At 38.0% G+C, this 27,925-nt stretch overlaps 1 protein-coding gene across 1 annotated transcript; it reads right to left on the bottom strand.

The window, feature by feature from the left end:
* Positions 1-6,930: 6,930 nt before the first annotated feature.
* LOC124244108 (protein ZNRD2-like) lies at positions 6,931-7,558 on the bottom strand. Its single transcript, XM_046670436.1, has one exon. It carries the CDS (start codon positions 7,556-7,558, stop codon positions 6,959-6,961), a length of 600 nt encoding a protein of 199 aa, XP_046526392.1. The 3' UTR covers positions 6,931-6,958.
* Positions 7,559-27,925: the final 20,367 nt, after the last annotated feature.

Below are 27,925 nucleotides of genomic sequence, written 5' to 3'. Positions count from 1 at the left end.
TAATATGGATAAAGGGATGGATCTTCCTCCATATTCCTTAAGATCTAACATATTTTTAGCAAATGTATCAGCATTCACTGTTCTTAAAAGGTAGAATAGAACTACAAAGTAGAAATCTCTTTGGTATAGGAAGATGGGCTGCAAATGACAGTTATTCCCGTGTATATGTCATGTCACAAAACTTAATAGTATTAGGAAACGAACTATGCAACTTAGGCTCAAATGTGCATTTATTATGGTGAAACAATAGATTCAGGAGTGATAGTGATTGCATTAGTCATTAACCAATAACTTGTTTTATTGCATAATCAAATAGACAACTAAGAATACTTTACAGATTACATTTTGCACTTTTGTAATAGCCCCTCGAGATTAGCATGGATTTAAACAGACAACTTGATCATCCAATAACATCAGCACAAACTTTCTTGTATTTTTGTGCTAACTTTGCTATTCTTTTGCATCTCTGATTTTCAGCTATCTGTACTTTATGGTATACATATATTCAGTGATTATGAGCTATAGTACATCTAATAACTCTATCAGTAATTGAGTCTGATTCTTCTTCAGGCCAATCCTCCTCCACAGATGTAATGACCTGAGGAGGATTTAATTTAGTATACCAATGTATTTGACATCAATATCAGGTTTTTAAAAAATTTCAATTGTAGCAATAAACATATAATATAAAATTCACCCTCTTAATCAGTTTTGTATACAGTTCAGTGGTGTTCGCCATATTCAATTGTTGTTTAACAGATCTCTAGAACTTTTTCATCTCACAAAACTGAAACTTTACACGATTAACAACAGGTCCCCATCTCCCCCTCCCAGCCCAGTCCTTGGAAACCATGATACTACTGTGTGTTTTCATGACTTTGACTACTCTAGATATCTCGTATAAGTGAGATCATATAATATTTGTCCTTTTGTGAGTGGCTTATTTCACTCAGCATAATGTCCTCAAGGTTCATCAATACTGTAGCATGTGACAGGATTTCCTCCTTTTTGAAGACTGAATAATATTCTGTTGTATGTATCTACCACATTTTCTTTATTCATTCTTCTGTGGATGGATATTTGGGCTTCTTCCATCTCTTGGCTATTATGAATAATGCTGCAATGATTGTGAGTGTACAGATTTCTCTTTAATATCCTGCTTTGAATTCTTTTGGATGTACATATATACCCAGAAGTGGGATTGTAGGATCATGTGGTAGTTCTATTTTTAATTTTTTTTTTTTGTATCTTTATTTTTTTTTATTAATGTTATGATGGATTACAATCTTGTGAAATTTCAGTTGTACATTTTTGTTAGTCATGTTGTGGGTACACCACTTCCCCCTCCATACCCTCCCCCCACCCCCCCTTTTCCCTGGTAACCACCGATCAGATCTCCTTCTCAATATACTAATTTCCACCTATGAGTGGAGTCATATAGAGTTCGTCTTTCTCTGACTGACTTATTTCGCTTAACATAATGCCCTCGAGGTCCATCCACATTGTTGTGAATGGGCCAATTTCGTCTTTTTTTATGGCTGAGTAGTATTCCATTGTGTATATATACCACATCTTCTTTATCCAATCATCAGTTTCTGGGCATGTAGGCTGGTTCCACGTCTTGGCTATTGTAAATAATGCTGCGATGAACATAGGGGTGCAACGGACTCTTGAGATATCTGATATCAGGTTCTTAGGATAGATACCCAGTAATGGGATGGCTGGGTCATAGGGTATTTCTATTTTTAACTTTTTGAGAAATCTCCATACTGTTTTCCATAGTGGCTGTACCAGTTTGCATTCCCACCAACAGTGTATGAGGGTTCCTCTTTCTCCACAACCTCTCCAACATTTGTCGTTCTTGGTTTTGGATGTTTTTGCCAATCTAACGGGGGTAAGGTGATATCTTAGTGTAGTTTTGATTTGCATTTCCCTGATGATTAGCGATGATGAACATCTTTTCATGTGTCTATTGGCCATATTCATATCTTCTTTTGAGAAATGTCTGTTCATGTCCTCTGCCCATTTTTTGATCGGGTTGTTTGTTTTTTTGTTGTTAAGCAGTGTGAGTTCTTTGTATATTATGGAGATTAACCCTTTGTCGGATAAGTGGCTTGTAAATATTTTTTCCCAATTAGTGAGCTGTTTTTTTGTTTCAATTCTGTTTTCCCTTGCCTTGAAGAAGCTCTTTAGTCTGATGAAGTCCCATTTGTTTATTCTTTCTATTGTTTCCCTCAACTGAGGAGTTACAGTGTCCGAAAAGATTCTTTTGAAACTGATGTCGAAGAGTGTACTGCCTATATTCTCTTCCAAAAGACTTATTGTCTCAGGCCTAATCTTTAGGTCTTTGATCCATTTTGAGTTTATTTTGGTGTGTGGTGAAAAAGAATGGTCGATTTTCAATCTTTTGCATGTGGCTGTCCAGTTTTCCCAGCACCATTTGTTGAAGAGACTTTCTTTTCTCCATTGTAGGCCCTCTGCTCCTTTGTTGAAGATTAGCTGTCCATAGATGTGTGGTTTTATCTCTGGGCTTTCAATTCTGTTCCATTGATCTGTGGACCTGTTTTTGTACCAGTACCATGCTGTTTTGATCACTGTAGCTTTGTAGTATGTTTTGAAATCGGGGATTGTGATTCCGCCGGCTTTGTTTTTCTTGCTCAAGATTGCTTTAGCAATTCGTGGTCTTTTGTTCCCCCATATGAATTTTAGGATTGTTTGTTCAATTTCTGTGAAGAATGTTCTTGGGATTCTGATTGGGATAGCATTGAATCTGTATATTGCTTTAGGTAGTATGGACATTTTAACTATGTTTATTCTTCCAATCCATGTGCAAGGAATGTTTTTCCATCTCTTTATGTCATCGCCTATTTCTTTCAAGAAAGTCTTGTAGTTTTCATTGTATAGATCCTTCACTTCCTTGGTTAAGTTTATCCCAAGGTATTTTATTCTTTTCGTTGCGATTGTGAATGGGATAGAGTTCTTGAGTTCTTTTTCTGTTAGTTTATTGTTGGTGTATAGAAATGCTACTGATTTATGCACGTTAATTTTATACCCTGCTACTTTGCTGTAGTTGTTGATTATTTCTAATAGTTTTTCTGTGGATTCTTTGGGGTTTTCTATGTATAAGATCATGTCGTCTGCAAACAACGCGAGTTTTACTTCTTCGTTACCTATTTGGATTCCTTTTATTTTTTTTTCCTGCCGAATTGCTCTGGCCAGCACCTCCAGTACTATGTTGAATAGGAGTGGTGAAAGTGGGCACCCTTGTCTTGTTCCTGTCCTCAGAGGGATGGCTTTCAGCTTTTGTCCATTGAGTATGATGTTGGCTGTGGGTCTATCATATATGGCCTTTATTATGTTGAGGTACTTTCCTTCTATACCCATTTTACTGAGGGTTTTTATCATAAATGGGTGTTGGATCTTGTCGAATGCTTTCTCTGCGTCTATTGAGATGATCATGTGGTTTTTGTTTTTCATTTTGTTGATGTAGTGTATCACGTTGATTGACTTGCGGATGTTGAACCGTCCCTGTGTCCCTGGTATAAATCCCACTTGATCATGGTGTATAATCTTTTTGATGTATTGCTGTAATCGGTTTGCCAAAATTTTGTTGAGGATTTTTGCATCTATGTTCATCAGTGATATCGGCCTGTAGTTCTCCTTCTTTGTGTTGTCCTTGTCAGGTTTGGGGATCAGAGTGATGTTGGCTTCATAGAATGTGTTAGGGAGTTCTCCATCTTTCTCAATTTTCTGGAACAGTTTGAGGAGAATAGGTATTAAGTCTTCTTTGAATGTTTGGTAGAATTCTCCAGAGAAGCCGTCTGGTCCTGGACTCTTGTTTTTGGGGAGGTTTTTGATTACCATTTCTATTTCCTTACTTGTGATTGGTCTATTCAGATTCCCCATTTCTTCCTGATTCAGTTTGGGGAGATTGTAGGAGTCTAGGAATTTGTCCATTTCTTCCAAGTTGTTCAATTTGTTGGCATATAGTTTTTCATAGTATTCTCTTATGATCTCTTGTATTTCATTGGTATCTGTTGTGATTTCTCCTCTGTCATTCCTGATTTTATTAATTTGCGCTTTCTCTCTTCTTTTCTTGGTGAGTCTGGCTAGGGGTTTGTCAATTTTGTTAATTCTTTCGAAGAACCAACTCTTTGTTTCATTGATCCTTTCTATTGTCTTTTTTGTTTCAATATCGTTTATTTCTGCTCTTATTTTTATTATTTCCCTCCTTCTACTGACTCTGGGCTTTGTTTGTTCTTCTTTTTCTAGTTCCGTTAGGTGTCGTTTGAGGTTGCTTACGTGAGCTTTTTCTTGTTTAGTGAGGTGAGCCTGTATTGCGATGAATTTCCCTCTTAGGACTGCTTTTGCTGCATCCCAAATGATTTGGTATGTCGTGTTCTCATTTTCATTTGTCTCCAGATAATATTTGATTTCTTCTTTAATTTCTTCAATGATCCATTGTTTGTTGGGAAGCGTGTTGTTTAGTCTCCACATTTTTGCACCTTTCTCTGCTTTTTTCTTGTAGTTGATTTCTAGTTTAATAGCGTTATGATCAGAAAAGATGCTTGATATTATTTCAACTCTCTTGTATTTATTGATGTTTGCTTTGGTTCCCAAAATATGGTCAATCCTTGAGAATGTTCCATGTGCACTTGAGAAGAATGTGTAACCTGCTGTTTTTGGATGAAGTGTTCTATATATATCTATTAAGTCCATCTGGTCTAATTTTTCATTTAATTCTATTATTTCCTTGTTGATTTTCTGTCTGGATGTTCTGTCCATTGGTGTTAATGGTGTGTTGAGGTCCCCTACTATTATTGTATTGTTGTTGATGTCTTCTTTTAGTTCTATTAAGAGTTGCTTTACAAATTTTGGTGCTCCTGTGTTGGGTGCGTATATATTTATAAGTGTTATGTCTTCCTGGTGGAGAGTCCCTTTTATCATTATATACTGTCCCTCTTTATCTTTCTTTATCTGTTTTGCTTTGAAATCTACCTTGTCTGATATTAGTATAGCGACACCTGCTTTCTTTTGTTCATTATTAGCTTGGAGTATTGTTCTCCATCCCTTCACTCTGAGTCTGTGTTTGTCTTTGGGGCTGAGGTGTGTTTCCTGGAGGCAGCATATTGTTGGATCTTGTTCTTTGATCCATCCTGCCACTCTGTGTCTTTTGATTGGGGAGTTCAATCCATTTACATTTAGAGTGATTATTGAGACGTGGGGGCCTACCACTCCCATTTTGTGTCTTGTTTTCTGGTTTTCTTCAGTTTCCTTTGTTTCTCGTCCCATGGTTTAATCTGTTCTGATGTAGAGCTGCTACTCTCTGTTGTTGTCCTTCTACTTATCTCCTCTGCTCTTGGTTTTGTAGCCCCTTTCCTTTTTTGGATTTTTCAGGAATGAGGGTTTTCCTGAGGATTTCCTGAAGAGGAGGTTTTGTGGCAATGAACTCCCTTAATTTTTGTTTATCTGGGAAAGTTTTTATTTCTCCATCGTATTTGAAGGATATTTTCACTGGGTAGAGAATTCTCGGCTGTAGATTTTTGTCCTTCAGATTTTTGAATATATCATTCCACTCTCTTCTAGCCTGTAAAGTTTCTGCTGAGAAATCTGCTGATAGCCTGATGGGGGTTCCTTTGTAGGTTAGTTTCTTTTGCCTGGCTGTCCTTAATGTTTTCTCCTTGTTGTTGACTTTTGCTAGCTTCACTACTATATGCCGTGGAGTTGGTCTTCTTGCATTGATAAAGTTTGGAGATCTATTGGCTTCTGTCACCTGAAGATCCATCTCCCTCACCAGATTTGGGAAGTTCTCGGCCATTATTTCTTTGAATAGGTTTTCTGCCCCTTTCTCCTTCTCTTCTCCCTCTGGTATACCTATAATCCTTACGTTGCATCTCCTAATTGTGTCTGATAATTCTCGGAGAGTTTCTTCATTTCTTTTAAGTCTTGCTTCTCTCTCCTCCTCTGCCTGCAACAATTCTATATTGCCATCTTCCAAATTGCTAATTCTTTCCTCCATATTATCGGCCCTACTGTTCAGAGCATCTAGATTTTTCTTAATCTCCTCTATTGTGTTCTTCATTTCCAATATTTCTGTTTGGTTCTTCTTTATCGTATCAAACTCTTTTGTGACATAGCTCCTGAACTCGTTGAGTTGTCGGTCAGAATTCTCTCTTAACTCATTGAGAATCTTAATGATGGCTGTTTTGAAGTCATCGTCATTTAGGTTATATATCTCATTTTCTTTGGGATTGTTTTCTGTGTATTTGTTGCTTTCTTTCTGTTCTGGAGATTTAATGTATTTTTTCATATTGCTTGATGTTGTTGATTTGTGCCTCCGCATGGAGATAGAGTTTAGTTGCTCCTTTCACTTGTTTCAGCTGCTGCGGTGGGAGGAGCAGCTGTTTATATTTCACCAACCAGGAACCCTGTCCGTAGTTGCTAACTGGGCCTGAGCCCCTCTTCGTAGCCACAGTGGCCCTTTGCATTCCCTCCTCTGCCGTGGGGGCTGTCACAGGGGGGCTTCAGGCTGCAGGTGCCTACTGTTGCAGCCCACCTAAATGTGCTCTCTCCTTGGGGTCTGCAACGGTGTTATGGGCTTTTCCAACGGCCAGGGGTGGGATCACTTATATTTGTCGCTCCGTTGCTGTCGGCACCCACCAAATCTCACTTGTCCTCTATGGGTCGCAGGAGAGCTATTGGCATCTTCTACAGTCTGTGTACACCTAGCTATGCTGCTTTTGCCCTGGGGTCTTCCAGCCTTGTGGCTGGCGGCTGGGTGCCTTCTACTGGTGCTGTGCAGAGGCTTTCCCTAAGGCTGCTGTGAGCCTGTAGGGTTTCCCCCTAGGCTACTAAGCTGGGTCTCTGGAACTCTCTCCAGCCCCAGTCCTCTCTGAGATCTCCCTTTTTTTTTTTTTTTTGTTTGTTTTTCTGGAGGGTTTTTCTCAGCAGGGGATTCTTAGTGTTGCAGCTGCCGCAGGCTGTGCAGAGCCTCAGCACATGCCCGGATAAGGCTGCACAGCTGGATGCTGGTCTCCAGGGAGGTGCTAGAGCCCAGCTCCGTCGAGGCCCAGGTCAGCTTCTGCAGGAGGGCCTCCTGGGTGCAGGCCACGACAGCTGCATTTGGAGGCACAGCAGCAGGAGGTGGCCCCTGAGCTGCCTTGAGCCCTGCTGCAGCTCCCTCACAGTGCTCGGGCCGGGGTACTGGGGGCTGAGGGGCAGGCCGAGAGCCCAAGGGGAGCTCCGAGGCAGAGGCGAGCTGGTGCTCCCGAGCTTGGGAGAGGGCAGCCTGGGCATTCAGAGCCGGATTATCTTTATCCACGTCTGAGTCGAGCTCCTGACAAGCCACGCAATAGATTTTCTGCTGTTTGTCTTGGAGGAGGATCGTCCCGCAGTCCGCGCACGTCTCCCCCAGCATGCGGTAACCACGCAGCAGGTAGTCGCCCATGAGTCGGGAGATGCGATCCTGCCGCTCCCGTCGCGCCTGCAGCACCTTCGTCTCCGCTTCGGTCGGAGGCTCCCAGGAGAAATCGTTGGCTTCAGCGCCGTTTAGGGCCATGTTGCCATTGTCGCCGCTAGGCTCGCCGGAGGTGACGGTCAAGCGGCGCGCCTTCCGCCGGCCCCGCCCCCTCCTCGTTGGGCGGAGGCTGAGGGCGGAAATGACGCTCGCTGTGCTCCTCCGAAGTCACGCTGCCCAGAGTGGGGCGTGTCTGTTGCCGACTTGGCCCCGCCCCGTTGGCGCGCCCCTCCCCGGGAGCCCAGCCGGCAAAACTTTCGACTGGCCAGGCCTCGGGAGGGGCGTCTCCGTGGTAATGCCGCTCAGGTCGCAGGACCCGGAAGTGGCTGCGCAGGGTCGCCCTTCCTGCCCGCCGCGGGTGGTGGGGAGCCCCTGGCTTGAGAAATCCCTGCTGGCCTTGGCCTCCCTTGGGGGTTCCCTTTCCGCACACACCGGACTGGGGGCCTGCAGGGCCGTGGCGCTCTCACAACAACAACAGCACCCGTGATAGTGACAAACGGCCCCTTGCCCGCGTGCGGCCTCCTCAGGCCCCAGTGCTTCTTGCTTCAACCGAGGCAGGCCAGGCGGGGATCGTCTTCGCTTCACCTTTCATCCTATTTCAAGACTCCTCCCCTTCAGCTGGTTCTGTGTCCCATTCTGCCCACCCTCTACCCCCAGGGCCTGGGACTGATGCCACCAGCGAAAAGCCTGCTTTTTTTTTTTTTTTTAAGGATAAATTTTATTCAAATCTTATGTCATATAAGAATACTTCCAAATTCAAACAAAATATTCGCCAAATGTTTAACTACACAAACAAGGCAATGCTTCAGAAAGAAAACAAAAATTCTGAAGGAGTTATGACTAACAAAGCCATCCTCCTAAGTAGCATCATATAATATACTTGTCATAAACCTATTATTTCCTATTTTAATTTAAACACTGCATTCAAAAGAAACCAAAATAGTTTTTTTGAGATGTGAGTAATGTGTTAGCAAATTGTCTAGCAAAATAAATCTTCCCAACTGATTAGAAACATAGCACATTCAAAGGAAGGAGAAAGATCCCAGATCTGTATATACTGCAATGCCACTATAAGGACACGCATGGTCAACCTGACGTCTATTTTGTTTTCAACACATATCAAAATTTTTGACAATGACAACTTCTTGTGATTACATGCTCTCAATTTGCTCAAATGCTCTGTTGGTCTGCGTAAGATGCCACTTGTTTAAGAGCAGCTCCTGACTGGCCACATCTATGGATCCACAGTTAAATCTGTATCACCTCCAGACGCCTTTTCTTTAATTGTGGTATCATCCGATGACACGAAGTCAAGTTCTATTTTTAATTTTTTGAGGAATCTCCTGTTTTCCATAGTGGCCGCACCATTTTGCATTCCCACCAACAGTGTACCAAGGTTCTAATTTCTCCTCATCTTCATCAACACTTGATATTTTTTTTATAGTGGTCATCCTAGTAGGTATAAGGCAATATCTCATTGTGGTTTTGTTTGTATTTCTCTAATGGTTAGAGATGTTGAGCATCTTTCCATATACTTGATGGCCATTTGTATATCTTCTTTGGAGAAGTGTTTGTTCTGGTCCATTGCCCATTTTATAATTGTATTACTTATTTTTGTTGTTGTTGAGTTGCATCAGTGTCAGTTTTATCACCTGTTACAATATTGAATTCTTGATATTGAATTGCAAAATAGAAGTCTGGAAGTTTAGAGACTAGCCCTTCAATCCCTTGTCACCCTCCATCTCTTTAAACAGTTATTTTACATTGACCATGTCAATTATTATTAACTCACTTCCTTGAGGATGATAAGGAATACGAAAAGTCCATTAAGAGGCTGGCCCCATTGCCAAGTTGTTAAGTCCGTGTGCTCTGCTTCAGTGGCCCAGGGTTTTGATGGTTCGGATCCTTGGCATGGACGTGGCACCGCTCGTCAGGCCATGCTGAGGTGGTGTCCCACATCCCACAACTAGAAGGACCCACAACTAAAATATACAACTATGTACTGGGGGAATTTGGGGAGAAAAGCAGAAAAATAAAGAGATTGGCAATAGTTGTTAGCGCAGGAACCAATCTTTAAAAAAAAGTGTCCATTGAGAGTGATGTTTCTATGTTTCTTCACTCATAGTCAAACTAGGTGGATGGAGAGTGAATGCTTTGATTTGATGAAATGTAACTAGGAGGGCCAAATTGGTACAGTATTTTTTTTGTCCTGGTCTTTTAATAGTATTAGCAGCATTGACTCCTGTTTGTCCCAGTACTTTGACAGCATTGAAAGCATTGGCTTCAGTTACTGGATATCGGAATCCAAACCCAGAATATGGATCAAGCTCTGTCAATGTCCTTTTCAGCAACCCTCCCCCGCCCCAGGAATAGGTAAAAAACCAAAGTAATCTACTTATCAACCACATGCTAGCAAGGGTGAACTGCAGACTTTCCCTCTTCTGTTTTGTTAAACGTTTGACTTTGGTGGGGGCCACCAGTATATGTCACCATTTGTGACATCATTGCATGGCTTGAGTTCCCTTATTGTTTGTTCCTGTCATGGACCTAAGGTGCCACTTCAAGAGATCAAACTAGAGATCAGCTTCTTGATTCCAATCCCGTTCGGATTCTGGCACAGGACACTTTTGGTCAGCATCAGCCTGCCTTACTTTGATTTTATCTCAGAATTTCCATAGTGATTTTCAAAGAGCAGTATCCCATATAAGGATCTTTTTTACAGTCCATTTTACAGAATAAATTGCAAGCCCAAAAGTCAATATACCTAAATAGTGGGACTTTTATTTGTTTCCAGTTCTTCTGTCATGGCAAGGGACAGAGCCTGTAATTCAGCTCTTCCATAAGGATTTTACTATTTGCTGGATACAGGGTAGCTGATTTTTACACTGAATCATAGCCCTTGCTTCTAGAACTGCCCTCTGTAGACCAGGCCAATTGCCAGGCCTCCTCAGACACTTGATCAAAAGCATTCCCATTCAGCAATAGTAGTAGGCAAGTCCTTTGGAAGCTCTACAATAGGTCATAGGAGGGAAGAGACTACTTAGTTATGAATACAATGGTTCTTTTTTGTAGACGCCCTGGTAGGATGTTCTTGTATATACTATTTCTATTCTATCCTATGAAGGAGCTTCTTTGGGCATTGCCTTCTTTGTTGGAATGCTTTTCTGGTACCACCCACAGTCATAGATATTTCAAGACTTAATATAGTCATAAGCCATTTACTTATTTGGGCTGTCTGCATAGTTACCCAATAATAATCCAGTAACTGTCTATCTAAAGGAGTATGATGGAGAGCCATATCTCATAAATTTCTAGTCAAAAAGACCAGAAGTAACCATTAAATAGTAGCAGGGTTGGGTTTTTGAAAGAGAGTCCAGTTGGCATGAGTATAGGCTGCCAACACTTCCTACTGCCAGCATTAGGACTTTGTTGTCATAAAAGAATAGCTTGGGTTTATAGCCTTCTGTAGTTCTAAGAAGATTTGTTTTTGCTTAAGCCCCCAATTAAATATGGCCTTTTAGAAAACAATTGTAAGGATTCTAGCCAACAGTATCTTAAAGTGAGGGATATGATTTCTCTACAAGTCAAGAAATTCCAATAGGCATTGTTCACAATGAGAAAAAGGAAGTAAAAATAACTTATTTTTAGGGGTCTGTGATAAGTCATAGGTTGCTCTTGTCCTTATAATTCTCAAAACCTCCACAGTCTTTGTGGGGTTCTAGACTTTTGTGGGGTTAATCAACGGTCTCTGATTATCATGTGATTTATTACCATAGTAAGATTGCTTTAAGCTTGATCCTTAGTTTCAGAATATCAATATGGTATATTATAATACTGCCAGTAGTATTAGATCTAGGTCCCATCTTATCAGATTATGACAATATAAGCGAGAGTTCAAACATCCTTAAGATAATACAGTAATTATGTGTTGGAAACAGTTTCACATAAATTTAAATCATCTTATGATACTTTAGTTAAAAAAAATCATTGTTAATTCTCCCTTACAATTGATATTGAGAAAAACACATTAACCAGATTAATTACAGAATACCAGTCACCATTATATTTTGTTGTATCAGTTGAAGAGTGTATCATATCACAAACTGATGCCATTGGGAATATTGTTTTATTGAGTCTCTTATAATTTACTGTTGGCCTATAAATTAGACCCAGTTATTGTACAATGAGTTTGTGAGCACTAATACACTTGAATTTAACATTTTCTTAGTTAAGTCAGTAATTTCTTGTTGTCCTCCAGATATCTGATATTGTTTCAAATTTCCTATTCAAGTTGGCTTAGGTAACTCTAAAGGCTTCAATTTTGCTTGTCTAATTAGCATTTAACAAAGAGTGGATCTCTTTTCATTTTTACCTAGTTAAGAGAAGGAATTTCCACTCAGATATTATATCCATATTAATTATACATTCAAGTAATGTAGATGCCACTGGGATATACCATTTTTTATCATACATTCCAAAATTTTACCAGACATTAATTTTTACCCTACTACAGCGGCATCTCCATATCCCCGTAAATTAATTCCATTGCCCCAAAGAGGCTTATTAGCAGGTCTATCTAATAATATATTATCTAATAGTATATGCTGTGCTCCTTTATCCAATAAACCTGACAGAGTTTATGCTCAACCACCAAGTAATTTCACCCAATATTGGGGTAGCTTCCTGGAGACTGGGTCAAGAGACCATGACCCTCATGTCAATTTTCTTCTCATATTACAAACAATGTTAAAAGAGAGCATTCTGGCATCCAATATTGGAGGCTCATCAGAACTTTTCTTTGTTTGTAGTTGGTGTCTAAACTCAGATAAATTGAGCCTACCTGCCTAAAGGTTTTTATATCCTAGAAAGTTTGAGGAGAGATAATTGTAAGTTTCTGAATTTCCTATAAAATTCACCAAGGTTTTGATGAACACACTGTCAATTTTCTCCTGTTGCATACCATTTATAATTAGCCATCTTAAGACTTCCATGTAATTAGGTCCTGAATAGTCACCCCCTTTTATTATCTCGAAGTCTCATATGAGGAAGTTGGGATAAAAGTTCTGTGACTGCTTCTTTTACATCCTCCTAAGATTCTGACAGCAAAATCACTTACAGTGCCTTGCTAATGGGACTCTTTTTATTACAGTATAATCATAAGCTGGGTGGAGGACAAGCATCCATTATGGAGTTTGTTTCTATAGAGGTGGAGGGTCACAAGCAAGAACCTGTAGTCCTGAGACTTTCCTCCCCCATTCAGCAGCCAGGTCTGGTTAAATCCCTACCCATTTCATCCCCTGAGGAAGTACCAACAAGAAGTAGTGAGAGCCCCAGTAGCACAAGATAAACAAAGCAGACCAAAATAAAACCACAAAAGCTCAAAAACTCCACGAAATTAAACTGTCATTGGAACAACAGCTCACAAAACCAGGCAAAGACCTACATGCTAAAGCTAAACAGAGTGATCGAGTACTAAAATAGAAGATTTAACTTGGAACCAGAGTTTCCTAACACAATAGATTAAAATTCCAGGATACAATAAAAAATCACCCATCATAGTAAGAACCAGGAAAATAAAGACTTGAATGAAAAAAAGGCAATCAACTGATACCACCATTGAGATAAATCAGATGTTGCAGTTACCGGACATCCAATTTTAAAACAGTTGTCATAAAAACCCTTCAACATCAATTATAAATTATCTTGAAACAAATAAAAATAGAAAACAGGAGAGAGAAATTATTTTTAAAAATGTATGGAAGCAAATGGAAAATGTAGAACTGAAAAACTCAATGACAGAAATAAAAAACTTGCTGGATTGGTTCCATACTAGATTGGAGACAACAGAGGATAGAATCAGTGAACTTAAGGACAATCAACAGAATATATTAAATCTGAATAACAGGCACAAAATAGACTGAAAAAAATGAACATAGTCTCAGGGACCTGTGAGACAATAACAAATATCCAACATTAATATCACTAGAGTCCCAGAAGGAGAGGAGAGAATGAGACTGAAAGATTATTATTCAAAGAAATAATAAACTTCAAATTCAAAGAAATTCAAAAGGAAATTCAAAATTCAAAAAAATAATAAACCTCCCAAACTTGGAAAAAGACACAAACCTACAAATATAAGAAGTCAAGTGAATCTCACATAGGAAAAATCCAATGAAATCCGCAGTATGGCACATCATAGTTAACTTCTGAAAACAACCAGAGAGAGGGCACATGTTACCTACAGGGAAACATCAATTTAAATGATTTCTTATCTGTACTGATGAAGGCCAGAAGTAAGTGTCACAACATTCTTCTCAAGTGCTGAGATAAAATAACTGTCAACTATGAATTCTATAACCAGCAAAATTATCCTTCAGGAATTAAAAATAACGACATTCTCAGATGAAAGAAAACTAAAGAAATTTTTCACTAGCAGACCCACCCTTAATGATTGTCTAAAGAAAGTCCTTCAAACAGAAATGAAAAAAGAGAAAATCTTGAAACATTAAGACTGAAGAAAGAACAATTGAAAGAGTGAAAATACGGGTACATATAATAAACTGTCCACATTTCATGAATTTTATAAATTTACTATTGAAACACAACTTGTAATACCATCTGATACTCTAAACAGTAATATTTAAAGTAAGGAAAGTAAAGAGACCTAAACGGAAATGAAGATTACACACTTCACTATAAGTGGTAAAATGTTTATACTAGCAGACTGCTAAGTAACATCTGTATTTTATAATGCCCAGAACAACCGCCATGAAAGCATGCAAAGAGAACACTCAAAAAAAACCCACTATAAATAAACCAAGGTAAAATGCCAAAATATGTTCAAATAATGCATAGGAAGGAATAAAAATAAAAACAAAGGAATGAGAACCAGAAAACAAATAATAAAATGGTAGACAACCCTAACATATAATTACCTTAAATGTGAATAATTACCTTAAATGTCAATCAAAAGACAGAGTTTGGCAGAAAGGATTTTTACAAAAGGGCCCATTTGTTATTTATAACAATAAACTCATTTCAAATTCAATGACCTAGGTAAGTTGAAACTAAAAGCATAGACGATACAGAGTGCATACATTTATCATAAAAAAGGAGGAATGGATATATAAATATCCAATAATATAGAGGTCAGTACAAAGAAAATTACTAAAGACAAAGAAGGGTAAGATATAATGATAAAAACAAAATTAGTCTGCTAGAAAGACATATAACCCTATGTCTTCCTGGTAGATTGAGGTATAGGCACCAAACAATTTCAAAATACATGAATCAAAAACTAACAAAGCTGAAAGGAGAAATAGACAGGCAAATCCACTGCTACAGTTGAGGACTTTAACATCACCTCTTAGCAACTGATAGAACTACTAGACAGAAAATCAGCAAGGCTACAGAAGAATTGAACAATACAATCCGAAGAGGATTAAATTTACACATATTGAACACATCACACAACAACAGCATAATACACATATTTTTTTCAAAGACCAATGGAAAATTCATCAAGACAGGCCATATTCTGGGCCATAAAACAAACCTTAACAAATTTAAAAGAACTGAAATCATACAGAGTATGTTCTCTCACTTAATGGAGTTTAGCTAGAAATCAACAGAAAAACAACAGGAAGATCTCTAAACATGTGGAAATTAAACAACAAACTCCTAAAAAAATACATGAATGTATGAGGAAAACTCAAAGGAAATTTTTTAAAAATACATAGAACTGAATGAAAATAAAAATCTAATATAGCAAAATATGTGAGATGCAGCTACAACCATGTGAGAAAAAAACTATATAGCAATCAATGTTTACATTAGAAATGAGTAAAGAGCTCAAATCATTCATCTAGGTTCCACATGAAGTACCTAGAAAAAAGAAAGAGCAAAATAAACCCAAAGAAAGTGGAAGGAAGGCAATAATAACAATAAGAGCAGAGATCAATGAAATTAAAAATAGGACAATAATGAAAATCAAACAAAAGTTAGTTCTTCAAAAGACTCGATAAAATTCACAAAGTTCTGGGAAAACTGACATCAATAAAAACAAAAAGACACAAATCACCAATATTAGGAATGAAAGAGGGTATATCACCACAGATCCTATAGTCATTAAAAAAATAATAAGGAACTATGACAAACGACTTTACACTCATAAAATTTACAACTTAGAAGAAACAGACCAATTCCTGGAAAACTGCAAACTACCTAAACTGAAGAAGGTAAAATAGATCATCTGAAAAGTCTTGTAACTATTAAAGAAATTGAATCCATATTTTAAAAGCTCCCCAAATGGAAATCTTCAGCTCCAGCTGGTTTCACTCGAGAATTGTACCAAACATTTAAAGAAAAATTAACACCAATTTTTACAAATTTTACACTATCTAGTTGAGAAATAGAGGAGAAAGGGACATTTCCCAACTCATTTTATGATGCCAGAATTCCTCTGATACCAAAGTCAGACAGTGCAAAAAAATTACACCAGTATCTCTCAAGAAATTACTCATAAAAATCCTCAACAATAGTGTTAATAAACCCAATCCATCAACATGTGAAAAGATGCACCATGACCAACTGATGTTTATTCCAGATATGCAAAATCTAGTTAAGTATTTAAATAGTGTACAGGAGGAAGACAATTCCTCTACCCTCTAGGTTCTCCTGGCTGGTCTAGGAATTAAATTGACATGAGACAGAATAACAAGACAAAATAAAACAAAGCTATATAACACATATACGTGGGAGAAACCCAGGAAAGCTGAGTAACTCGCCAGAATGGCGGAAGCCCACCACCTTAAATACCATCTTCGGCTAAAGACAAAGGAGAATGTTGAGGGTAGAGATTTGGGACTTCAAAGAGGAGGAAGGCAATTCACATGGAAATGGAAAAGCAAATGTCTGGTAGACAGAACTTTGATAAGAATGGGCTTAGCAAGGACCCTACCAGTCTATCAATACCCAGAGTTATCTATGCTGATGGCCTGTCCTGGGGAAAGGCCTTCTATCTTACATTCTTCTGGGAAGTTAGAGGGGAGGTCAAAGTTTCTTTCAGTCTCTTGTTCCTAAAAATAGTCAACCCAAAGAGACACATTTTGGGGTGGCCAATTCTGTTCCTCTCCCAATATCAATCAATGTAATTCATCATATCAATGGCTTAAAAAAAGAAATCATATGATCATGTCAATTAGCCCAGAAGAATTTAACAAAATCCAATACCATTTCAGGATAAAGATTTTCAGCAAATTAGGAATAGAGAATAATTACCTCAGTTAGCTAAAGAGCGTCTATAAAATAATCAACAATGAGCATTATATTACCAGTATATATTAAGTAATTACATTACCAGTACATATTACTTAATCATAAAAGACTAGATTCTTTTCTCTTAAAATCAGGAAGAAGGTAAGAATATCCACTTTCATCAGTCATATTCAATATTACTGTAAGTTTTATTTACTGCAATAGGACAAGAAAAAGAAATAGAAGGCATACAGTTTGGAAGGAAAGAAAGAAAACTGTCTTATTTGCAGCAAAATGGCTGCAACAATTCCAGACATTATATGTGTACACCACACTGTCCAGAGCAAAAGCAAGGTCTTTCCGTCCCCTCACAAACATTTGACTCCTAAATCACCTACTTTGGCAAAGGTGGAGGAACGATTCTGATGAATTTGTGCCAATCAGGGCCCACACCGGAGTTAAGGACTATCTGTGCCAAACAACCACAGTACTATTGTCAGTGGATAATTGGGGTGGGGAGGTGGGGGGAGGGAGCAGGGTACACAATGCAACTCTCCTCTTCACAAGTAAACCCACCTGTGGAAAAGATACTTTCAGATAATAGTAAATGCTATAAAGAATATTTAACAGGTGATCTGATAGACACTGACTGTAGGTAGGAGAGGTGCTGTTTCATACAGGGTGGTCAAAAAAGACATCTTAGAGAAGGCCATATTGGAGCTGAGGTCTGAATGATGAGAAGGAGCTAGGCTTGTGAAGATCTTGGGGAAGAACAATCTAGGCAGACCAATTATGGTCTGGTTGGATATTTCATTGTCTATCTCCTATGCAAATCTCTAAAGTCAACAAGATCAGGGACAATGCTGGTTAACTCCCTGCTGTACCTGGCAGGGCTCTGCAAAGATTAGATACTCAAATGTATTTCTGAATGAAAAATGAAGGGGAAGGGCGTTCCAAGTACAAGGACTCTTCAATGAAATGCTTTGGAACTGTCTCTGAATGAATGGGAAAGAGAAAAACTGTTTTGGGCCACTAGGACAGACGAACAAAGACGTGGCACATGCAGGAAAGAATGGGCAATCTCAAGTGAAACGGAGGGGAAATAATGTGGGGTAAAAAGTAAAGGGGCTTAGGGGCTGGCCGGGTGGCGCAGCAAAGTTCATACGTTCCATTTCGGTGGCCCTGGGTTCACTGGCCCAAATCCCGGGTGCGGACCTGTGTACCACCTGTCAAGCCATCCTGTGGCAGGTGTCCCACATATAAAGTAGAGCAAGATGGGCATGGTTGTTAGCTCAGGGCCAGTCTTCCCCAGCAAAAAGAGGATTGGCGGCAGATGTTAACTCAGAGCTAAACTTCCTCAGAAAGAAAAAAAGGTGGGTGCTTAAATAAGTAAAATTGGTTTCCATTACAGAGAGTTTTAGAATCCAGATAAAACTTACCTCTGATGACCTAGGCAGTAGGGGAGAGCTATCGGTTCTTGAACAATGAAGTAAAATGGTGAAAGAGAGTTTAAATAAGACTATTTTGGAAAGAATGAGTAGGCTGATTAAATTGATATCTGTGACCTTTAATTGTCGCTGTGTCATGCATGTATAGAAACTAATGCTGCTGAAAGAATACTAAATAAACCACATTGCACGCTGATAATGTTACTTGAATGGTTATTATGAGTTAAACATTATTCTAAGCACTTTATATGTTCTTATGTGATGTTCACATAATCTTATGAGATAGACATTATTTTCCAATTGTACAGGTAGTAACTGACGTATAGAGAGCTAAGAAATTGTCCCAGTTCACCCAGGTAATAAGATGTGGAGCTGAGTGGAACTAGGCTCTCAACCAATACTTGTTGCTACCATTCCATAGTCCTGTGTAAATAAAAGAGTTTTAGAGTTTTCAAAAGAACAGGAATGGACAACATTTGGACTCATACACAGAATATTTCCAATTCTGGCTCAGCATCTCTAAGGAATAATTGAGCTCTTCTTCCCAAATGTCATCTATTAGCTCTTGAACTGTATTCTCCAGGAATTCAATTATAAAATTCAAGGCATAAGAACTTCACTTTTCTGTATATATTTTCATTGTGTTCTTTCCATAAAATCCTTTTTATCTAGAGGCTGAGTTAGATATTTAATATTTTCCTCTAAAATATTATTTTCTTTTTGCTTTCAGGTATTTTCACTAACAATCTGTAACGCTTACTCTTTGGGGAATTTTCTTACAATCTTTCCTGCTTATTTCAATTTTGTTGAACTCTTAAAATTTCTGAAGACCTTTGATTTATACTCCAAATATATAATTCTACTTATAAATTATAGGTTAAAGTTAAGGAAAACACCCACAAAATACTGCTTAAAACCATGTTCTTTAGACAAGAATACTTTCCTTTGAAATTTATTATTCCATACATTCATAAAGAACAGAGTTACATAATGCTTATGTACTTAATTCGGGAGAAATCATTTCTGTGGAAATTCAAATTGGTTCTCCACTTCTCCTCACCCAAAACACTCATGCTTCTGTTCTTTTCACCTCAAGATAGTGGAAGTGTTGATCTCAGTTGAATGCTATTTTAAGAATGTATCTTAAAGCATTTTAAAAGCTTTTTCTTTACATTTAATTTTTTATTTATAACACAGTCTTATAATTTTCAACTATAAAAAAGTAAATTATTCAGAAAGACATTTTTTAGCGTCTCCTTTCAATGTCATTGTCTAATGTGGCATGACCTAGCCATAATTTTCTTTGAGGAGGTTAATGTTTAGGTACTAATTTTTGATGTTCTGCAAATACCATATTGATTGCACACTAGAATGTTTAATCAGCTTTTCTAAGCAGAAATGCTCTTCATCTTTTCATATTCTATAAGATGTTTTATCTGTAATTAAAGAGTCAGCTATACTGAAAATCATTGTACTTTGCTCTTTCCAGTATGATTATGTAGTTATTGATTGTCAGACTGCTTTTAATTCTCTGTTGTTAGTATAGACTACATCATTTAAAAATACTTATTATATTAAAAATCCCCAAACATTTGCATTATATCCATTGTGTTTTTTCATAATTCTACTTGATATTTTTCTATCAATGCTAATCGAAAAAAAAAAAGCAAATGTGTAGCCCGTTAGTGATGTAATTAATGACTAAGCACATTTAAATGTAGAATGGGCTGAGATGTTATAGGAGCTTCATTTCTACTCTCCATTTTTTAAAGTTTTCCTGCAATAGTGGGCCAACATCTATGAATCTAATTTTGCAGAAATTTGTTGGGCACACATCTTAATGAAGTCAATCATTAAATAAGCACTGAAGATATTTTGTGACTTTTTTTTCTTAAATGAAAGAATTAACTTGTGGCCCCAGAGCATATGGGTATATCAAGAAAATTACATGCTTTCTCGGAGGATAAATTAACCTGCATGACTCACAATCCATCTGGGGAAACTCAAGCAAATTCTGTTTGGGTATTTACTCTTTTTACATATCTTGCTCTAGCTCATTGATTTATGAACAGAGTTCAAATAGAAATAGGGACATATTCAGCTTCTCTGAATCAGTTATTCCATATACCCTTAACCTGACTTACATTGGTTTGCCCTTCTCCTGTGGCTGCTAAATATTATAGTATGCAAAACTATTCCTGGTACTATTGACAAATACATCAGACCTTGTGTTCATCAAAAGTGATCTGAGTGTTCTGCACCTTGGTGTGTGCAGTCAGATCTAGGCTTTGAGGTCAGTGTCATGAAATTCTGTGAAAGTCAGAAGACAAGGGTAGAAGCATCTGAATCTCAAAGAGAAAAATCAGTTCGTGTGTTCTGGCTATTTGAATCCAGCTCTTGAAACAAGGTTATTCAAGTTAGTACAAGACAAATGAAATTTATTATAAAGGGGATGTAGCGATTTGAGTCTAATAGGGGGAAAAAATCACAGCAATTTGAACACGAAAGTTTTGGTATCAAGAATTATTATAGCCATTCTGACCAGAGAGAGGTGATACCTCATTGTAGTTTTGATTTGCATTTCCCTGATAGCTAATGATGTTGAACATCTTTTCAGGTACCTGTTGGCACCCTGTTGGTACCCATATATCTTCTTTGGAGAAATCTCTGTTCAGTCCTTTTGCCCATTTTTTAATTGGTTTGTTGATTTTTTTGTTGTTGAGACGTATGAGTTCTTTGGATATTTTGTATATTAACCCCTTATCTGTTACATGGTTTGCATATCTTCTCCCAATAGGTAGCTTGTCTTTTCACTTTGTTGATGGTTTCCTTTGCTTTGCAGAAGTTTTTTGTTTGATGTAGTCCCATTTTTTAATTTTTTCTTTTGTTTCCCTTGCCCAGTCAGACATGGTACCTGAGAATATGCTTCTAAGACCAATATCGAAGAGCGTACTGCCTATGTTCTTCTAGAATTTCCACGGTTTCAGGCCTTACATTCAAGTCTTACAATGAGATATCACCTCACTCCAGTCAGAATGGCTATAATTAACAAGACAAGAAACAACAAATGTTGGAGAGGATATGGAGAGAAGGGAAGCTTTGTACACTGCTGGTGGGAGTGCAAACTGGTGCAGCCACTATGGAAAGCAGTATGGAGTTTCCTCAGAAAATTAAGAATAGATCTACCATATGGTCCAGCTATCCCACTACTGGGTATTTATCCAAAGAACCTGAAAACACAAATGCATAAAGATACATACACCCCTATGTTCATCGCAGCATCATTCACAATAGCCAAGACTTAGAAGCAATCTGGGTACCCATCAAGGGACGAATGTATAAAGAAGAGGTGGTATATATCCAAGGAATACTACTCAGCTATAAAAAATGATGAAATCCGGACATTTGTGACAACATGGATGGACCTTGAGGGTATTATGCTAAGTGAAATAAGTTAGAGGGAGAAGGTCAAATACCATATGATCTCACGCATAAGTAGAAGATAAAAACAACAAACAAACACATAGCAAGAGAGATTGGATTGGTGGTTATCAGAGGGGAAGTGGGGAGGAAGGAGGATGAAAGGGGTGATCAGGCACGTGTGTGGTGATGGATTATAATTACTTTTTGGGTGGTGAACATGATGTAATCTACACAGAATTTGAAATATGTTACAATATACACCTGAAAGCTATATAATGTTATAATCCAATGTTACTGCAATAAGAAATTAAAAAAATTTTTTTAAAGAATTATTAAGTTACGTTAGGAGAGTAACTATAAGGATGTAAAGAGAACTCTACAGGTTATCCTAGGGCTGAGGGAAAGTTTGCAATGAAGGACAAGGTTGAAGGTGGGATTCCAAGGTGGGCTTCAGATTTTGTTGGAGAAGGTGTGGATGCAAACCTCTGGAAAGTTTGCTAGTTTACGTGGCTGGGCAAGCAGGAACTAAGGTCACAACTAGCCAAGGTTGCTAAGTGGGTGTATACAGAGGAAAAGGGGTGGGGCTTTTGACAGAGAATTGGAGCCTGTGGTGTCCACTTGGAGAGGACTCCTCCCAGAATACAGCCCTTCCAGGTACACAGACAGCTTACGCTGGGGCAGGTGCACAGAGCCTGGAGCATGGTGTTCCAGGTGGGAGGGCCAAGCGAAATGATCACAAGTGGACCGCAGGTGTCAGGTGACTGAGGGACTACGTGTTTTGGGGTCACAGTTGGGACAGAGTGCCAATGGATGTCCCTCTACACCCACCACTGACAGAACATACAGCAGGAACAAAAAATAAAATACAAAACAAAACACAACATCCCAGAATCAGAAGGCTTCTTCCCTCAATGTCTCTCTTGTGCCCTCTACTGACAAAACTTAACATGTGTTCTCTGTGATGGAAAAATGTTTGAAGTCCAATCCATTATTGCAGAGCAGGTATTGAAGGGCGAATTTGAAGTCAAGAGGCAATAAAGTGACAACTGGCACAAATGAGAATGGAATGAACTTCTAAGTGAAACTAGAAAATCGTAAGGAATCTAGTCTTGCCTTAGGGACCAGTTCTCCTCTTGTTTCTCCCTCCTGACTGTGATTCTTTTCTCAAGTTATATTTCAGTAAGTCTACCTTTCTCTTCTCATTCTTTGGTTCCTTCTTTATCATTTTAACTTGTATATGGCCATAATAGTCTAACTATACGCTGTGTGAGACATTTCAGCTTCAACTTCCATTACTAACAGGTGCATTCTATCAGGACTTAATGTCCCAAGTTCTTGAAAGAAGGAATCTATTTAGCAATGTTCCTTGTTTTGCACCAGACATCATTAAGTGTGTAGATTAACTGTCCTTGAGACTACTCCAAGTCTAATCATTCTGTACCTGTGGGTACGGTCACACGGTATAAAACATGGCTCCCAGGAAAGGCGCTTCAGCAGGAGCCATAGACAGACAGTTCCCCACTGCAAGGGATGGGATCACGGACTGGGAGACAGTGATTGATGATGTGTCTATTAAGTTTAGGAGATAGATATATGGCAAAATTTTTCATAGAAAGCAGTCCACTATATCTAAGCAATTTTCTATTTTATCCCTTCTAGATATGTTGTAAACTTTATTTATAAGATTTATTTTTCTACTACATAAAACAGTTTCTGTTTTCACTGGATCATCTTCAGTTTTTTCATAAATTCTCTTTTTGGTAGGCCCACATCAAAGTGGATCTAAGAAACATAATTTATACTGGAAGAATTACGTCCTGATTCTTTATTGTTATGCCTTTCTGCATTGCTCAAGATCATTACAGTTTATTACAGAAGGAAGTTCAACTCAAATCAGTTTAAATAAGAAAAGGAAATTCATTACCTTATGTATCTGAAAAATACTGACTTCAGTTACTGCTAGATTCCCAGACTCAAACGGTGTTACCCATTTGTCATCTCAGCTTTCCTCTGCGATGGCTTCATTCTCTGTAGTTTCTCTCTACATGATGGCCTTCACTACTCCAGACTTATATCATTTTTAACAGAGTGTCAGAGTCGTTTACAGGCAATGGTTGCTGCCCACAATAATGGCAATCAGCAACAGAAGCCTAAGAGGACAAAAGTCAAGTTGCCCATGTGAAACAACAGAAGTGTAAAAAAATCTTTTGCTCACATCTTTTCTGTGAATTTTTTCAGGTTGTATGTAGATAGGTGACCAACTTTTTAACTGAAAGAGCAGCTAATTTACAAGTCAATATCCATTATGTATAACCTTTCAATAAGTTGGAGGTACACTTCATATGATCTAAATTGGGTTGAAAACAGAGTTAAAAAAAAGAGCAATTGTATTAGGTTGGACTCTTTTGGTTGCACGTGACATAGACCCAATTTCATCTCTCACAACTGACAGCAAAGATCATTAGTATAAGACACTATGTCTCATGGAACTCAAGACTAGGAATGAGCTTAGGTAAGAGGAACCGCTGGATACAGGGATGCAGTGCCCCCAGGACATCCTCTGCACCTCTCAACTTTGCTTTTCTCTCCATGTCAGCTTTATTCTTTGCCTTCACTTCAGATCAGTCAAAAGCAGCTCACAGTTTACATCTTACAGTTGTCCTTAGAAAGAGACGAACTTAGTATTCTGGGCGCCAATGTAAAAGTCCTGAGCTAAGATTCTGAATAACCAGACTTAGGTCAGATGCCCACGGTGGATTGATAAACTGTAAGAGGGCCAGAGAGATATCATCCCAAACTGTTCAGCCGCTCCTCCATAACCATAGGTATGAGGGTAGAAGGTAATTTTCAAGATAAGGGAGAATTGGACATCAGTTTCATGGAGTCTATTATAGTCAGATGTGGAGGGAAATCACATGTCTATATAAATTACACATATGCTTCTTCATCCCCATATGCTATCACTTGATTAAAAAACTACCTTATTGTATTGAGTAAAAATACTTCTCAGAAAGCTCTGGTAATTACTCTCCTAAGTGTATCACTTCTTTTCTACCATCTCCTCCCACACACAAAAGAACTAAGTAGTGAAAAAATACTCTGTGAATTCAAATTAATTGGAGAAAGCCTATTTGAACTACTACAAAACCTGAATACCTGTTTTTAAAAGATGGATTTAATCATTTTTTAACACACAACAAGCTTAAACAAATAACTTTGGTGTTTTGCTCTAGTGAGTAGAAAATAATTTGAAACGAGTATGGCAAAACACCAAACTAAACTGAATAGTACCCATCTAACTAAAATTGTATGGTTTTTAATAAAGTTATAATTCAGATTACAGGAAAATTTTTCAAGAGGTTAAAGCAGCTAGTTCTCTTAAGTCTTTTCCTTTATGCACAATGTTCTCTTGCTTAGCAAGTCCCTTTATTTTCCTTTGCAGAATAAAAATAAATTTCTATCCATATTTCTCCAACTTGTCACAAATTCTGAAACAGAACTTCAAAAGCAACTATAGAAGAACCTTCACTATAACTTCTCAGTATAGACTGTGTGGTGATATAATCTTGGCTGCTACATGAAAAAATATAAAATGATATGACAAAAATTCCCCCAGCGATATCAATTTCACATATAAAAAAGAAGAAACATCTTAGACAAGTACTGTGTTCCATATACGTTAATTGACATAGGTGTCTTTTTAGCAAACCAACATTCATGGCCTGATGGAACTACCAAAGCTGACGTGTTTCAAGATTAATCATTATCTTGATGATAATTAGCTTAACGATAATTAATCATTATCACATCATTTCATTGGAAAGGAAAAAGTCTCCAACCTAAATCCTATAGCTGTTTAACACAGTGAGAAAGTGGGGGAGGGCAGGCAATCATCTGTATAAACTTTTGGCACTTTGTCAAAAATTTACTCAGAAACTGGAAATAGGATACTTATTGCCCAAAGGTCCTTATTTCTAGGCTAGTCTAGAGGCTCAAACCCTTCCATATTGATAAAGCTTTGCCAACTAGATTTCTTGGTTGCCAGAGAGGGCCTTTGTTTATACTTGAAGACATGTTTATGATACTTGTTTTTAAGTATATTCAAATAAATACATAAGAACTGAGTCATATTTTAAATTATGAAATAACAAACTAAATGAAAAGCTGTCACTGGAAAATATATATGTAACTAATCAATATGTTATTCTGAATCAGGTATATAAATTAAATGCTCAATTTGGACCAGGTATAACAATCAATATGGTATTTTCAACACACATAAAAATTTTGAAACTCCTTAAGGGAATAATATTCTTTTTTGCAAGAAAAATTTGTTTCCTGTAAAATACAAAATAAATTAAATTTTTAAAAACTGAGTAAATATAGGTACATAAATATTTATATATACCTTTGCACCATCACTTTATGGAACCATCCCTCCCTCATGATATAAGAATTCCGTTCAGTGCATATGGATGGAGTGAGGTGGACACTATGGTGTTCAATCATACTGTTGAGTTCATATGATTGCAGTGAGATGGAAACAGTGCTGTTCTGTCCATGTCATTGCAATGAAGTCTACACCTGCTCTCTGGGCTCCGTAAGAGACACATGACGCAGGCCTAGTCAATCAGAGTATTCTGTTGAGCCAGTCACAGTGAATGATTAAAAGCTGGGCATGCAATGCGAGCCAAGTCACTTCAAGTCTTCCTTAGATCTTTTTTAAGATTGTTAGGGGGAGAACTCAATTTTTATGTAGTTGCCACATAGCAGGATCTGAGAGTGAGCTGCAGATGGCCATGGTTTTGGTTTATTTTTTTTCTGTATGGGGAGAGCTTAAATAAGAAGCCAATACAAAAGAAAGAAGAGCCAACAGATATGAGTCATTTTGACGTCATTTTGACTTCATTTGAGCCCTTAGAACCAACTCTACCTGAAATATCTCCTGGACTTTTATTTTAAGGAAAACAAATTCCTTTTTGTTGCTTAAGTTAGTTCAAGTTGAACTCCCATTGTGTGCAACCAACAAGCCCTTCTGAATTCAACTACCAATTAAGATGATAAAAACAGAATTCAGCAAAGTCTATTCGATGTGTTGTATTCGGTTATTTAACACACAGCTAAAGCAACTTAAAAGGAATAGAAATATTTTCCCATTGTGTCCAGTTCGTGTTATATTCACTTTCCCACGAAAGATTGATTGTCTGCCCACTCTGTTTCTAATCCCGTGTTCTTACTGGAGATGCAGCAGTGAACATAATTTTCGAACCTTACTTTCTGAGCTCATTATAGTTTTTATGGTCTTGTGTGCTGCTCAGATCCCACTTCTGGGTGACCATTTCCTCAACGGCCAGGGGTCCTGAGCCACTGAAGGTCCAGACCTCAGTCCCTCTCTAGGAACTGCCTCTAGTTTAAGGAGTCGGCCTTTTGTAAGTTGGAGCCCCTGTGGCAGCTGCGCTAGTGACTGGAAGACGTCTCAGAGCAAAGGCCAGGCTGTTGCTTCAACTGGGACTGCTCAGAATGGCCTCCTGGCTTTCAGAGCTCCTTCTTGGAGGAGCTGAGACCTCTGCTCTAATTTCATCACAGTTCAGCCTCTCCTTTTGCCCTTTTACTCTCACCCTTCCCAGGTATTGTTCCTAAAATTAGTCTCTTGTCAAAAATCCCAGAATCTCAGAAATCCATCTCCCAGGGTGTCTAACCCACAGCATTCATTTTACAATTATTAGAAGTTTGATATAACATACTTTAAATTTAAAAATATTTTCATTTATTACAGAAAATACAAACAAAAGTTGGATGAAATAAAAATGTAAATGTGAAAGATAAAACTGCACAATCTTTAGAAGGAAATAAAGATAATTTTTCTGAATTTGAGGTAAGAAGGATTTCTTAATGACTCCAAAATCACTAACACTGAAATGATTGATCCTTTTGATTACACTAAAGTAAGAATGTCTGTTCATCAAGGAATGCCACAAAGAAAGAGAAAATAGAAGCCACAACCTAGAAGAGGGTATTTCAAATTGCGTTAATAGTAAAGGATTACTGTCTAGATTAACACTTTCACATTAATAATTTTAAAAAGTCAATCCCTAAAAAAGACAAAAATAGATGATCAACCTCTTTACTGAAGAGCTTGACAGTAAATAATTCAACCTCACTAGAACTTAGGAAAATACGTATTAAAACCAAGACTTGACCCTGCTTTTCCGAACTACACGAGCAAAATTTAAGTCTGACATTCTACTTTGGTAAGGATGCGCTACAGTAAGCATTCTAATAA

Source organism: Equus quagga, chromosome 8 (genome assembly GCF_021613505.1).
Source record: "Equus quagga isolate Etosha38 chromosome 8, UCLA_HA_Equagga_1.0, whole genome shotgun sequence".
Lineage (NCBI taxonomy): Eukaryota > Metazoa > Chordata > Mammalia > Perissodactyla > Equidae > Equus > Equus quagga.
The sequence above is the reverse complement of the archived record's forward strand: the minus strand, read 5'-3'. Positions and strand labels throughout refer to the sequence as shown.

What these genes read in the sequence shown, in the direction of transcription:
- LOC124244108 (XM_046670436.1), bottom strand. Translation starts at nt 7,558, where the DNA reads ATGGCCCTAAACGGCGCTGAAGCCAACGATTTCTCCTGGGAGCCTCCG.